General features: G+C 30.2%; 2 protein-coding genes across 2 annotated transcripts; both read left to right on the top strand.

Moving 5' to 3' along the window:
• The first annotated feature begins 895 nt into the window (after positions 1 to 895).
• On the top strand, positions 896 to 3,436 carry LOC113372526 (S-phase kinase-associated protein 1). Its single transcript, XM_026612863.1, has 3 exons — positions 896 to 1,023; positions 1,090 to 1,257; positions 3,035 to 3,436. Exons 2-3 carry the CDS (start codon positions 1,090 to 1,092, stop codon positions 3,353 to 3,355), a joined length of 489 nt encoding a protein of 162 aa, XP_026468648.1. The 5' UTR covers positions 896 to 1,023; the 3' UTR covers positions 3,356 to 3,436.
• Positions 3,437 to 7,752: 4,316 nt separating this feature from the next.
• Positions 7,753 to 14,731, top strand: LOC113372415 (histone-lysine N-methyltransferase KMT5B-A-like). The gene is made up of 3 exons (XM_026612740.1): positions 7,753 to 8,015; positions 8,670 to 8,997; positions 12,785 to 14,731. Exons 2-3 carry the CDS (start codon positions 8,680 to 8,682, stop codon positions 14,729 to 14,731), a joined length of 2,265 nt encoding a protein of 754 aa, XP_026468525.1. The 5' UTR covers positions 7,753 to 8,015; positions 8,670 to 8,679.
• Positions 14,732 to 14,779: the final 48 nt, after the last annotated feature.

Below are 14,779 nucleotides of genomic sequence, written 5' to 3'. Positions count from 1 at the left end.
GCTGCAGCGATTACTCAAAAACTATAATGATCCAAAATCTATCAAATTTTTTTTACATGTTCTATATATAGTTCTCCGTAAAATGAACTATCGATTTTTCGATCGGATCAAAAATAGAATTTTGGCAGTCCAAAAACGACCAAAATTTTGGGTAAAATTCGACTTTTTTTTAAAAAACGCCGTCATTTTGTCAATTTTTGATTATTTTTTTTCATCGTAGTTCACTGTACAGACAATATTATCTAGTTTAACGAGATTTTTTTTTTTTTTTTCATCCACGTCAAAGGCCGGAATCACTGCAGCAGTTAAGGGCCTTTTTTTTTGTAGCGCCGTTGGAGATCGACGATAACTTGAAAAATATTTAATTTTTTTCTTCAAAAATTTTACTATGTATGCTTAAAACATGTATAAATATATTCCTAAAATTTTGAAATGATTGATAAAGCAGTTTTTGTAATATAAATTCCCAAAAATCACCTTTTTTTTAGGCGGTTACACTAGTTGCGCCCCTTAATTGAGGCAATATACACAAAACCAAGTTTCGGCTAAATTTTATTATGCTAGAAAATATAATATTATATACTAAATTTAAGTATATTTAATCTAGTTTAAACTAATGTAAATAAATTAGATTGTCCAGAACAAAATTTTAGTGTAATTTGAATAAATCTAAAGAAATGACCTAAATCAATGATGGCATTTGATTCCCATTTACGCCATTTGTTTTATTTTTTTTAATTTAGCTACAAATAAATTATTAAATAGTTTTTTTTAACTATTCAAAATTATAAACAAGTGCCAGTCGTTATGAATTTTTTCCATTTCCAAATTTTGAAAGTAGTCCGCCGGCGCATGGATACACTCTGGGCAAGAGTCTTCCCTCTCATTGTTTTCGCTCTATGGCACATCATATATGGATCCAAGCTCTGAATAAAGAAGTGTCAGGCAGGATTCAGCATTTAAAAAATTATTTATAACCACATTAAAAGTTAAACACGTTATCGTACATTAATCAACTTAAAGGTACGTATTATACAGTACATTTATTAGTGTTTGTATATGATTTATTACTACTATACTCGATTGCAGATGCCGAATATAAAATTGCAATCGTCCGATGGCGAAGTTTTTGATGTAGATGTAGAAATTGCAAAATGCTCTGTAACAATCAAAACTATGTTGGAGGATTTGGGAATGGACGAAGACGAGGAGGAGGTTGTACCCTTGCCCAATGTTAATTCAGCTATTCTGAAAAAGGTGATAAATGATATCCTTGACATTTTTGTCAGCTATGTGTATTTTTGTACATAACCCTAGATTTTGTACTAAATTTATCCAGGGACAAAACTTGTGTAATAGTAGCTCAATTATCTTCCCATAAATGAAATCTTTTATATATCTTTACGTTTCAAAGGTTTCTGAACATTTTTGCATACCTTAGATAAAATGGATGTATGTGTGTGTGAATGAGGATACAATTTTTCATCGACACTGCTCAACCAAGTTGAATAAATCAAAAAACATTTGATTCCTACTGATATTGTATGTGCTAATTAGTTTTTGGCAAAAGTAAGCCCTGCTGTGGCAAAAAGTGCCAAAAATAATTCAGGTTTTGAGAGAACGGAGTGTCTGATTTAAATAATTTAAACAACATTTTATTGGTATTGATAAATTGAAGATCTGATTAAATTTTTGGGAAAGCAGGTCTTGCGGTTTTGGAGATCCATTAAAAAATGTAACAAAAAATGCCATTTTGTGGTCAAAAACGATCATTAGACATATGCACATCAACATATTTGATGTTTTATAGAGATTTTAATCATAAGTAATAAAATATATATAAACTAGTGGTGATGGCAAATTGCTGGAACTTTCCATACCGTAATGTAATATTCTAGAAATTTTAAACGTTTTCAAATATATTATTATTTTTGATATCTTGTTATATCTGAGCAAATAAAATGTAAATCATAAATCAATTTATCTCCAGAACATTAACAATCGTCATTTCATTTCAAATTCAATTAAAAAAAAAAAAAAGTTGCCTAATTTACACAAAATTGAAAAGATGCTCCCTTATAGTCACAGTCTAAACGCATTTGCAAATAATTCTGTGCAACATAGTCACTTGTACTGTGCTTAGCTTGGCGGCATTTTCACATTTTTCAATAGTTTTCACAAAATTGGAAAATCTCTCCAGTACAGAAACAGTCTAAACGCACTTGGGTAAACATTTGTACCAGAGTGGCGCCTAGACTGTGCTTAGCCTGAGTCATTTTTTGAATTTTTAATTCAAAATTACAAAAATATTTATTAAAAAAAAAAAAATTAGAAATAAAATTTTTTTTTCCCAAAAGCAATTATTTTGTTGAAACAAGCAGAAAGTTCTTTGAATCATTCAAATCGTACGCTTAGTTCTCTCAAAAACTGTCATTTTTTTATCATTTAGCTCTGTATCTCCGAAACCGTTGGGCCTACTTTTGCCAAAAACTAATAACTACTTTTCCCTGTCATTACGAACTGAATGTTTTTTGGATCATACAAATCGGATGATCCGTTCTCTCAAAAACTCGATTTCTATTTTCTGCACTCTTTGCTCCATATCTCCGTAACGGCTAGACCTGCCTTTGCCAAAAACTAATTAGCACATCTCCCTAATAATATGAATCATATGTTTTTTAAACCATTTAAATCGGTTGATCCGTGCGCCCGGAAACGTGGACGAAAAAATCCGTACACACGCACACACACACATTCATTTTTTCTGAGGTGTGCCAAAATGTTCAGAAACCTTCAAAACGTCGAGAAATGCAAAAAATTTCATTTTTGATTTGGCTATTACTATAACCACCCTACGGGAAGTTAAAAAGTAATAAAAAAGATAAATTATTTTATTGAAATTCTAAAAAATCTAATTTTCTCAAATTCTAATTATTGGTACGGGAAGTTCCAGCAATTTGCTTTAAGGCACAATGCCATGCACCATTAATTTTAAGTGCATTTTGTCACTATTTCAATAATTTTTCTATCCCAGGTTATTCAATGGGCAACTTACCACAAAGATGACCCACCACCACCCGAGGATGACGAAAACAAAGAAAAAAGAACCGATGATATCTCATCCTGGGACGCTGATTTCTTAAAAGTTGACCAAGGAACATTGTTCGAACTAATTTTAGCTGCCAACTACCTAGATATCAAAGGTCTCCTCGATGTCACGTGCAAAACAGTTGCAAATATGATCAAAGGAAAGACTCCTGATGAAATCCGCAAGACTTTCAATATTAAAAACGATTTCTCTGCAGCTGAAGAAGACCAAGTGAGGAAGGAGAACGAATGGTGCGAGGAGAAGTAGTGGTTTAAGTTAGTTTGTAATTTGTTAAAATCATTAAGTGGTTTTATGTTTCTTAAATAATTTTTAGAATCTATTTGAATTTATAGCAATAGCACTATGTTCATGAATTTAAAATTGGTACTGTACAATATTTTAAATATAACAAAACAATATTTAAAGAATTTTGTTTATTTTTTATCAAAAAGCAACTGTTTGGTGACATTGCATTGACGGTTCTTGTCCTCCTAACACAGCTCCTATTATTAAAGTAAACCACAGAATGATTATCCCGAGCATGATGTAAAACATTAACAACATCTTGGCTTTTCTTTGATTTCTACAAAAAAACACAAACTAAATCAGTAACATATATAATTTAATCAACCTTTATTATTACCTTTTGAACAGTTCTATCTCTTTCTGGAACGATGGTTCAGAGTTTTTTAATTTTTTGCACCTGGTTATTAATTAAATGTGTTATTGCATCTTTCTTGTGCTTTATGATATCGCAATCTTTTGAAGTCTGCTGTAGTGATTGAGGCGTAGGTGATTTTTTCATGGTAAAAAAAATGTATCAAAATATTATGCAAAATTGTCAAAATAAATAACAAAAGAATAATAAAAATATTCACAATATTTGTTCATTTGTACAAGGAATCAGTTTTATTTTTTGATATCCGAGTTATTTTAAAACTTTCAATTATTTATTTCAATAAATATTTGTTAAATATTTTGAACAAAATTTATAAGCATCGTAGTAGATTTATAAGCACCATAGTATTTTTACGCTTGTAGTAAGTAAATTTACTATTATTATAGTAGATTTACAATCATCGTAGTATTTTTACAATCTTTGTAGTAGATTGACACCCATTGTAGTATTTTTACACTCATTGTAGTATTTTTACTATTATTATTGTAGTAGTATTTTTCAATCTTCGTAGTATTTTTACAATCATCATAGTATTTTTGCACTCATTGAAATATTTCTACAATCATTGTAGAATATTTACAAACATTGTAGTATTTTTACACCCATTGTAGTATTTTTACACCCATTGTAGTAATTTTACACCCATTGTAATATTGTTTACAAACATTGTAGTAATTTTACTCCCATTGTAGTATTTTTGCAAACATTGTAGTAATTTTACACCCATTGTAGTATTTTTACACCCGTTGTAGTATTGTTTACAAACATTGTAGTAATTTTCACCCATTGTAGTATTTTTACAATCATTGTAGTAGATTTACTATTATTGTAGTAATTTTACACCCATCGTAGTATTGTTTACAAACATTGTAGTAATTTTACACCCATTGTAGTATTTTTACAATCATTTACAAAAATACTACAATGGGTGTAAAATTACTACAATGGGTGTAAAATTACTACAATGTTTGTAAACAATACTACGATGGGTGTAAAATTACTACAATAATAGTAAATCTACTACAATGATTGTAAAAATACTACAATGGGTGTAAAAATACTACAATAATAGTAAATCTACTACAATGTTTGTAAACAATACTACAATGGGTGTAAAATTACTACAATGTTTGTAAACAATACTACAATGGGTGTAAAATTACTACAATGTTTGTAAACAATACTACGATGGGTGTAAAATTACTACAATAATAGTAAATCTACTACAATGATTGTAAAAATACTACAATGGGTGTAAAAATACTACAATAATAGTAAATCTACTACAATGTTTGTAAACAATACTACAATGGGTGTAAAATTACTACAATGTTTGTAAACAATACTACAATGGGTGTAAAATTACTACAATGTTTGTAAACAATACTACGATGGGTGTAAAATTACTACAATAATAGTAAATCTACTACAATGATTGTAAAAATACTACAATGGGTGTAAAAATACTACAATAATAGTAAATCTACTACAATGTTTGTAAAAATACTACAATGGGTGAAAATTACTACTATATTTGTAAACAATACTACAATGGGTGTAAAATTACTACGATAATAGTACATCTAATACAATGATTGTAAAAATACTACAATGGGTGTAAATAATACTACAATGGGTGTAAAATTACTACAATGGGTGTAAAATTACTACAATGTTTGTAAACAATACTACAATGGGTGTAAAATTACTACAATGTTTGTAAACAATACTACGATGGGTGTAAAATTACTACAATAATAGTAAATCTACTACAATGATTGTAAAAATACTACAATGGGTGTAAAAATACTACAATAATAGTAAATCTACTACAATGTTTGTAAAAATACTACAATAGGTGAAAATTACTACTATATTTGTAAACAATACTACAATGGGTGTAAAATTACTACGATAATAGTACATCTAATACAATGATTGTAAAAATACTACAATGGGTGTAAATAATACTACAATGGGTGTAAAATTACTACAATGGGTGTAAAATTACTACAATGTTTGTAAACATACTACAATGGGTGTAAAATTACTACAATGTTTGTAAACAATACTACGATGGGTGTAAAATTACTACAATAATAGTAAATCTACTACAATGATTGTAAAAATACTACAATGGGTGTAAAAATACTACAATAATAGTAAATCTACTACAATGTTTGTAAAAATACTACAATGGGTGAAAATTACTACTATATTTGTAAACAATACTACAATGGGTGTAAAATACTACGATAATAGTACATCTAATACAATGATTGTAAAAATACTACAATGGGTGTAAATAATACTACAATGGGTGTAAATTACTACAATGGTGTAAATTACTACAATGTTTGTAAACAATACTACAATGGGTGTAAAATTACTACAATGTTTGTAAACAATACTACGATGGGTGTAAAATTACTACAATAATAGTAAATCTACTACAATGATTGTAAAAATACTACAATGGGTGTAAAAATACTACAATAATAGTAAATCTACTACAATGTTTGTAAAAATACTACAATGGGTGAAAATTACTACTATATTTGTAAACAATACTACAATGGGTGTAAAATTACTACGATAATAGTAAATCTAATACAATGATTGTAAAAATACTACAATGGGTGTAAACAATACTACAATGGGTGTAAAATTACTACAATGGGTGTAAAATTACTACAATGTTTGTAAACAATACTACAATGGGTGTAAAAATACTACAATGGGTGTAAAAATACTATAATGTTTGTAAACAATACTACAATGGGTGTAAAAATACTACAATGTTTGTGAACAATACTACAATGGGTGTAAAATTACTACAATAATAGTAAATCTACTACAATGATTGTAAAAATACTACAATGAGTGTAAAATTACTACAATGGGTGTAAAAATACTACAATGGGTGTAAAAATTCTACAATGTTTGTAAACAATACTACAATGGGTGTAAAAATACTACAATGTTTGTAAACAATACTACAATGGGTGTAAAAATACTACAATAATAGTAAATTCACTACAGTATTGTAGTAGTTTTATACTCATTCAGGAGTTTGGCATAAAAATTTTGTTGGGGGCTTTCAGGAAGATTGTTCTTTAGGATTGCTTTTAACAAAATTTAGCCTATTAAATCTATATAAATATAAAATATGAGATAAAATAGAGCAAATTTGCTAAAAGTACTGAAGAGAATTTTTTTTTAAACATAAAATTATAAGTTAGTTCTGAATCAATATATTACTAGTTGGCAAAATACACAAGTCTGTGTTTTGACTAAATTTATTCATAATTTTAATATGCAAGTATATGTAATATTTTATACTAAAATTTAGTATATTTTATTTAGTTTATAATAATGTAAATAGGTTGAATTGTCCAGAACAAAATTTCTGAGTTATTTGAGGAAATCTGAAGAAATGCCCTTTACTATTTGGCAAAATACACAAGTCTGCGTTTCAACTAAATATATTCAAAATTTTAATACACAAAATTTTAATAAAACACCAATTACTCAGGGTTTCTGATTTTTAAGTATTTGTGTAGTTTCATATTTATATTTGTCCAAATGTGTTTATCATCTTATTTCATTTATCGTTTACTATTTTGAATATTTCAATTTTGCCGCCAGACGCCTTCATCGTAGCCAAATACCTTCCGACGTAAAAAAGAGTGCGCTGTCATTTAGATATTATATTTATTCATAAAATTCATTAATCTATAACTATTACGACTTCTGCAGTTGTTATAAAGTTATAAATGCGTTCAAAATAATAATTATTATCTCTTAGTATATCAAAATAAAAAAATAATAACTTGTTTTCGGATCTGCCATGATTGGGATTTGAGCGTCTTTCATCCTTTGTAAAGATGTTTAACATGAGTGATTTTTAAGTTTCAACGCGATTATTTAATGTAGATATGTGATATTTTGAGATAAAAATAAAGGGTAATATTCATATGTTTCGGTTAAATCTATTAGGATAATTTGTGTGAATTTAATGACATTTTCAATAGTGTTTAGGCAATCATGTTTCTGCCATTGATCGATTGTTTCGAACACTTTCAGACTTTTTAGACAAGTTTAATAAATGTAAACACGTTTTAATGGAATGTGTTTTGGAGTTTTGTAATAGGAATATTGTTTAAAAGTGGTACAAAGAAGGTAAAATGGATTTTGTCGAATATCGTGTTTGACACAAGCAGTGGTGAATTGGGACCCAACCTTGATGTAAGCATTTTGAATCAGAATTTTATTAATTTATAAACACAATATTTGTATTTTGTGAGGAAAAATAACTCTGGACAAGCTAAATTTTTGTATATATTCATACCTAGCATTTTTTTAAATATTCAATAAATTTTGTGCAAGATACTTTATATAAACAAAGTGTTTGACTTCTATTTGTTGTGTTTCATTAAATGAAAATCTAATTGGCAATAAACACAAAGTACAAGAATTGATTCAGTATATTTTAATCTATTGTATATATAATGTTAATAGATAAAAATATTGATATATCATTCAAAAATATATAAGAAGTTTTGGAGAAATGAAAGCTAGGTACCTGATATATAAATATTATAAATAAATAAAAGTGGATTTATTTTGAGGTTAGTTTTGTTGCAAAGTCTCTTCATAATTTACTATATTATATATTATATTAATTATATTGAATTAATATGAATACTAATAACAAATTTGAATATTCAATGACAACCACTGACTTAGAATTGACCTTAAACAAATATATATTAGCAACATTATTGATATTATTACTTAACACATTACCATTATTAATACATGTATTTGTTCTTTAAAATATTTAAATAATTCATTTACATTTGTCTTATTTCATTTACCAATTATCTATTTCCTTTCTAGTTTTTCCAGGATGGTGGTAGAGTCGAACTCCCGTCACTGTTCTTACAACAAAATGGTGCCTGCAGGCATGACACCGAAAGAACTCTCCGAAAATGATGATCTAGCCACTTCAGTCGTGCTGGATCCCCATTTGGGTTTCACCACGCACAAGATGAACATCAAATATCGACCACTGAAAACCAATCAAGAGGAACTGAGAAATATTGTTGCTGATTTTATCAAAACGCAGAATTATGAAAAGGCATACACCAGCATTATGAAGGGCGAATGGATTCCTAGATCGATGATGTCGAAGAATAAAATGGTGCAGGGGAGACTTAAAGAGCATGTGGGTGATAAATGATAAATGATAAATGAATATATATATATATATATATATATATATAATATATAGATATAATTATTCATTATTTAATAAAATTAATATAACAACTAGTAATAAAATTAAGTAATTAACCACAAGGTCTAAAATTTGAAACAAAAACATAAAAAATGATGATGTATATGAATTTGCTATACTTTAGTATTTTTAATGAAACTTGTAAAAACTATCATGCCTTAAGGCAAATTGCTTGAACTTCCCATACCAAAAATTAAAATTTTTAAGAAAGCTTTAAATTTTTTTGAACATTTTTTTGAGATTTTTTTTTAAATCTAGAATATTTTTTATATTTTGAACTTTTTTCCAAAGCAATTGTGCCTGGGTAGATGTTTTAAAGAAAAAATGTCGAAGCGCGTAAGCGCCGCGTCGCAGTCTAGCGGATAAAAATTGGTACGAATACAAATGTAAACAAAATTTATACCTATTTTTAAAGTCTCTATAAAATTTCTGATAATTTGATGTGCATATGTCTATCATTTTTGACCGCCAATTGGCATTTTTTTCTACTTTTTTTACTAGATCTTCGAAACCACTAGACCCGCCTTCCCAAAAATTAAATAAGTCCTTCATTTTATTAATGCAAATAAAATATTTTTGAATCATTCAAATCAGATGCTCCGTTCACCCAAAAACTTGATTTCTATTTTGTCACTATTTGACCCGTATCTCCGAAACGGCTGGACCTGCCTTTGCCAAAAACTAATCAGCACGTCTCCCCATCAATACAAATCGAATGTTTTTTGAATTATTCAAATCGGTTAATCCGTGTTCACGAAATAGTGGACAAAAAATGGTATCCGCACACACATACACACACACACAAACACAAACAATTTTTTCTAAGGAATGTCAAAATGTTCAGAAACCTTTGAAACGTGAAGATAGAAAAAATCGATTTTTTGCGATTACTATAACTTACCCTAATAGAAGTTAAACATTGTAGAACTTGCTGAATGATGGCACACATTCAGTGTCGAAACGTACATAAAAAATAGTGGAATTATTTGTTATTTTAATTCGACAATTTGGCAGCTAACATTTGAAGAACATTTTTTTAACAATTAACAATAATTTCGAAGCACACACACACACATAAACACATACACACGCACACACACATGTATATATATATATATATATATATATATATATATATATATATATATATAAAATGAACTCTGGATTTTTCAATACATTGATTTGTTGCTTTTCCAAACATAATTAATCCAATAAATAAAAAACAATAAGATTTTTCTAGATGTTTATTTATGATGAAGACGTTTCGGAACTAGATACTTTCCATCATCCGGTTTTTCTGTTTTTTTTTTTAAAAAAACAATACTGATGGATATTATGTTTTCAATTTTATTTGTTAACTTTCCATAGGGAATGTTATTGTAATCATCCAAAAAACATTCGATTCCTATTGATAGGGAAATGTGCTGATTAGTTTTTCGCAAAGGTAGGTTTAGCCGTTTTGGAGTTACAGAGCAAAAAAGGCGAAAAATAGAAAACGAGTTTTTGAGAGAACTGATCATACGATTTGAATGATCCAAAAAACACTCGATTTGTAATGATTGGGAGAAGGGCGATTAATTTTTTGGAAAGGTGGGTACCGAGCTAAATGTGCAAAAAATGGCAGTTTTTTTGAGAGAAATAAGCATTTGATTTGAATAATGCAAAAAAAATCTGCTTGTGTTGACGAAACTAATGTTTTTGGGATTTTTTTTATTTAAGGGGGTCTTCCTATGTGATGAGTTGAAAAAATTGAATTTTTTTTTATTTCATATTTCGGTAGATTATACCTTTAAAAATAACATATTAAAATTTCAAATCGATATCTCAAATAGTTTTTTGAGTTACAGCCATTTAAAAAGTATGTATATAGTATATAGTACAACGATCATTTTATCTTTAAACGCGTTTTTCTCAAAACTGTGTGTGTGTATCTCAGAAACGGCTGGACCGAATTACTTGAAATTTACAGGGCACATTCAATATATTTAAACGCATGGAATGAACTATTATCAATCAAAAATTTCAAAACTTCGATTTTATAGCAAAAGAACAAAAAAAAAACGCCTAATTTGCAACTTTTATTTCAAATGTCTATAAAACATCCAATTTTTTTGTATTCATTTGATTGTAGTTCATCCCGTGCTTTTAAGCCTACAAATTAAAACGTCGTTTATTTTTTTTTGGTCAGATAAGCCGATCAGCCGGAATCGTGGAGACAGTGGGAGCTCTTTTTTTTGAGGGGGGGGTGTTTAGAGCGCTGTAACTCTAGTTGGACTAAATTTTTTTAGCTGAAATTTTATATTTATACTGTCCAAATATGTATTAATAAATGATAAAAAACTTGAAGCTCTAACTATTTACTGGTCGTAGAAAAAAAAATCTAAAATATCCCTAAAAAACAGGCCGTCACATAGGAAGACCCCCTTAAATTTGTTTTATACTTCGAAAAAAAATGCTATTTTAATATCGAAAATGATAAGATTTTCAAAATTTCAATTTGGTACGCGAAGTTCCAGCAATTTGCTTTCAGGCACGATGCCATGCACCACTAGTTTCATATTTATGTCAGGTTTACAGTTACCTGAGAGTTTTCGATAGATAGAGATAGATTTTATTTAATGTCAATATGTCTAATTATTTTTTTTAAATTTTATTTCTATATATATTTGTCAGGTTTACCGTTACCTGAGAGTTTTTTAATGTCAATATGTCTAATTAACTTCCCGTGGGGCAAGTTATAGTAATCGCAAAAAAATCGAAAATGAAAATTTTTATATATCTTTACGTTTCAGAGGTTTCTGAACATTTTGGCATACCTTAGAAAAAATGGATGTATGTGTGTGTGTGTGTGTGTGTATGTATGTATGTATGTATGTGCGTGTGTGTATGTATGTGCGGATACAAATTTTCGTCGACGATTTCGGGAACACGGATCAACCGATTTGAATAATTCAAAAAACATTCGATTCGTATTGATAAGGAGACGTGCTGATTAGTTTTTGGCGAAGGCAGGTCTAGCCGTCCCGAAGATACGGGGCAAAAAGTGCCGAAAACGGTAACTCAGTTTTTAAGAGAACGGAGCATCCGATTTGAATAATTCAAAAAACATTTCACTTGTATTGACAAGATGAAGAATCGATAAAATTTTCATGAAGGTAGGTCTAGCGGTTTCGGAGATATGGAGGAAAAAGTAAAAAAATGAGCCATTTGGCGGTCAAAAATGATCATTAGACATATGCACATCAAATTATCAGATATTTTATAGAGATTTTAACAATAAGTATACATTTTGTTAACATTCCTATGGGTTCCGTACCAATGCTTAAGCGTTAGACAGCGACGCGGCGCTTACGCGCTTTATATTTTTGTCCCTATGCAGTTAAAGCAGTACGATTGCTTTGAAGAAAAGTTCAGATCTTTCACAATATGTCAAGATAAAGAAAAAAAATATTTTTTCAAAAAAAAAAAAAAATTTATTATTTTTTTTTTTTAAAAAAAATTTCAAAAAAAAGTAATTTTTTGTCCAATCTATAGTTTCTCAAAAATCTTATTTTTTCGAAGTAAAATTTGTTCAAAAATGTTAATCGTTTTTAAAAAAATAATAATTTTTGGTACGGGAAGTTCCAGCAATTTGCCTTAAGGCACGATGCCTTAATTGCCTTAAGACAGAATTCCACTTACAGCTAGTTATAAGTTTTCAATTTGTCTTTTTTAGGTTTACCGTTACCTGAGAGTTTTCGATAGCGAGTCCGGTTTTGTAATAGAGCCCTGCTACCGATATTCCCTGGAAGGACAAAAAGGAGCCAAGATATCCGCCACTCGCAAATGGTACAAGAACGAAAAAATCGAATGCCTCGTAGGTTGCATAGCTGAACTGACCGAAGAAGAGGAAGCAGCCTTATTATCACCTGGTAAAAATGATTTTTCCGTAATGTACAGTTGTCGTAAGAATTGTGCCCAATTGTGGCTCGGTCCGGCCGCGTATATAAACCACGATTGCAGAGCGAATTGTAAATTCGTGGCCACTGGTCGCGATACGGCCTGTGTTAAAGTTCTTAGGGACATCGAAGTAGGTGAAGAGATAACTTGTTTTTACGGCGAAGATTTTTTCGGGGACGGAAACTATTATTGCGAGTGCGAGACGTGCGAGCGACGCGGTACCGGTGCGTTTACCAAATCCAAAACCGAGGAACAAATTTCGGGTTACCGTCTTAGGGATACTGATAACAGGATTAATAGAACTAAAAGCAAACAAAAAAATTCTGTTACCTCCGAAACTAAGCCCGCAAGTGATAAAATCGTAGCTCCGGTTACCCCTTTGAGCATGAAAGAGCTCCGCAGGAAAGGTTTGACTAAATACGATGCGGAGTTGTTAATTGCTCAGGGTTGTAAATTTTCTGACGTCAATGGTACAAAAGATAACGTGGACGCTGCTGGTGCTAGTAGTAGAGAATCATCAGCGTCCTCCACGGATAAAAATACTAGAAACACTAGAAACAATAGACATAAACCACCTTCGTTACCCGTGGAAACTAAATTAGAACCCAATGAAAATAATTGTAGTTCCCGGGCAACTCGGTTGCAACGAAGAGAAGTCTTAAAAGCTATGCGATTGAGTTCTTCGAAAACCACACAAGGTGGTTTGTTGGATGATGCTAGTAGTTGCTCCGGGAGCGTTATGAGTGATCATGATATTGTCAGCGATGGCATAAATAGGGATATTGCTTTTAATGAAAGTCATGAAAGTAGTAACGTGTGCAATGATATAATGACACAAGGCATAACTTTGAGAAATCACAAAAGACTTACTGAAAGTAATTTAGATAATTTAATAAAAGATAAAGTTAATAGCAATAAACTGATAGGTCCTAGTATAGATAGCAATTTAGAAGTTAACGGGTTAAAGGACTCTAAGCCTGATAGTAAAACCGAAGGTAAAATTATGAATGAAGTATTAGACGCAAAGGTTAAAGCTAAAGTCAATGGCAATACTAGAACAAAATCAGAGTCGTCCGAAAAAGACGCTAAATTAAATATAGTTAATACAAATGTTGAAACCAAACCTACAACCAGGACCGCAACGTTAAGAAATTCCAACACAAAATTAGTGTTAGAAAATTCTAATGATGTTTACGAGTTCAATGATAACGAAAACAACTCTTTAAAAGAATTCACAAACGTTCGTGGGTTTTCCAAATGCAGCACAGATTCCAAAAGCGAAAGCAGCTCTTCCTGGGAAAACAAAGTACCTGAAGAATCCTGCCAAATACGGTTACAAGATGTATCAGAACGTATGTACGTTCTCGAGAAAACCCCAGAAAAAATAGCACCATTAAAGTTAACCCTTAAGAAAAAACGTAGTCCGGTACTTGATGAAGTCATCGAATCTGGTACAAGTCTTAGTGAAGACAGTTACGAACCAGAATACGAAGTTTTACGTGTCGAAGGCGTGGATAACGATGGTTTAGTAGATTATATTAGGTACAATTCTCATAGGAAAAAGAGGCACAAATCAAAAGACAGACGTAGAGAGAAACGTCTGAAACATTTATACAGAAATGAATTGGAGTTCTCGCCCCCGGCGAAACGTGTTAGGATTATTTTGGGAACGAAAGCAACAACTATAGACATACCACCTCCGGCTGCAGCCACTTGCAACTGACAAATAAATGATAATTTAGTGCTTCGTGTATTGTTAACGGATATAACT

This window comes from Ctenocephalides felis, unplaced genomic scaffold (assembly GCF_003426905.1).
Source record: "Ctenocephalides felis isolate EL2017-DRISC unplaced genomic scaffold, ASM342690v1 CF-g0.4_SCAFFOLD_01604, whole genome shotgun sequence".
Taxonomy (NCBI): domain Eukaryota; kingdom Metazoa; phylum Arthropoda; class Insecta; order Siphonaptera; family Pulicidae; genus Ctenocephalides; species Ctenocephalides felis.
This window is presented reverse-complemented; position numbering and strand designations above follow the sequence as displayed.

Coding starts and splice junctions, on each gene's coding strand:
- LOC113372526 (XM_026612863.1), top strand. CDS start 1,090: ATGCCGAATATAAAATTGCAATCGTCCGATGGCGAAGTTTTTGATGTA. Junction 1,258..3,034: donor ATTCAGCTATTCTGAAAAAG/GTGATAAATGAT, acceptor TTTCTATCCCAG/GTTATTCAATGGGCAACTTA.
- LOC113372415 (XM_026612740.1), top strand. CDS start 8,680: ATGGTGGTAGAGTCGAACTCCCGTCACTGTTCTTACAACAAAATGGTG. Junction 8,998..12,784: donor AGGGGAGACTTAAAGAGCAT/GTGGGTGATAAA, acceptor TGTCTTTTTTAG/GTTTACCGTTACCTGAGAGT.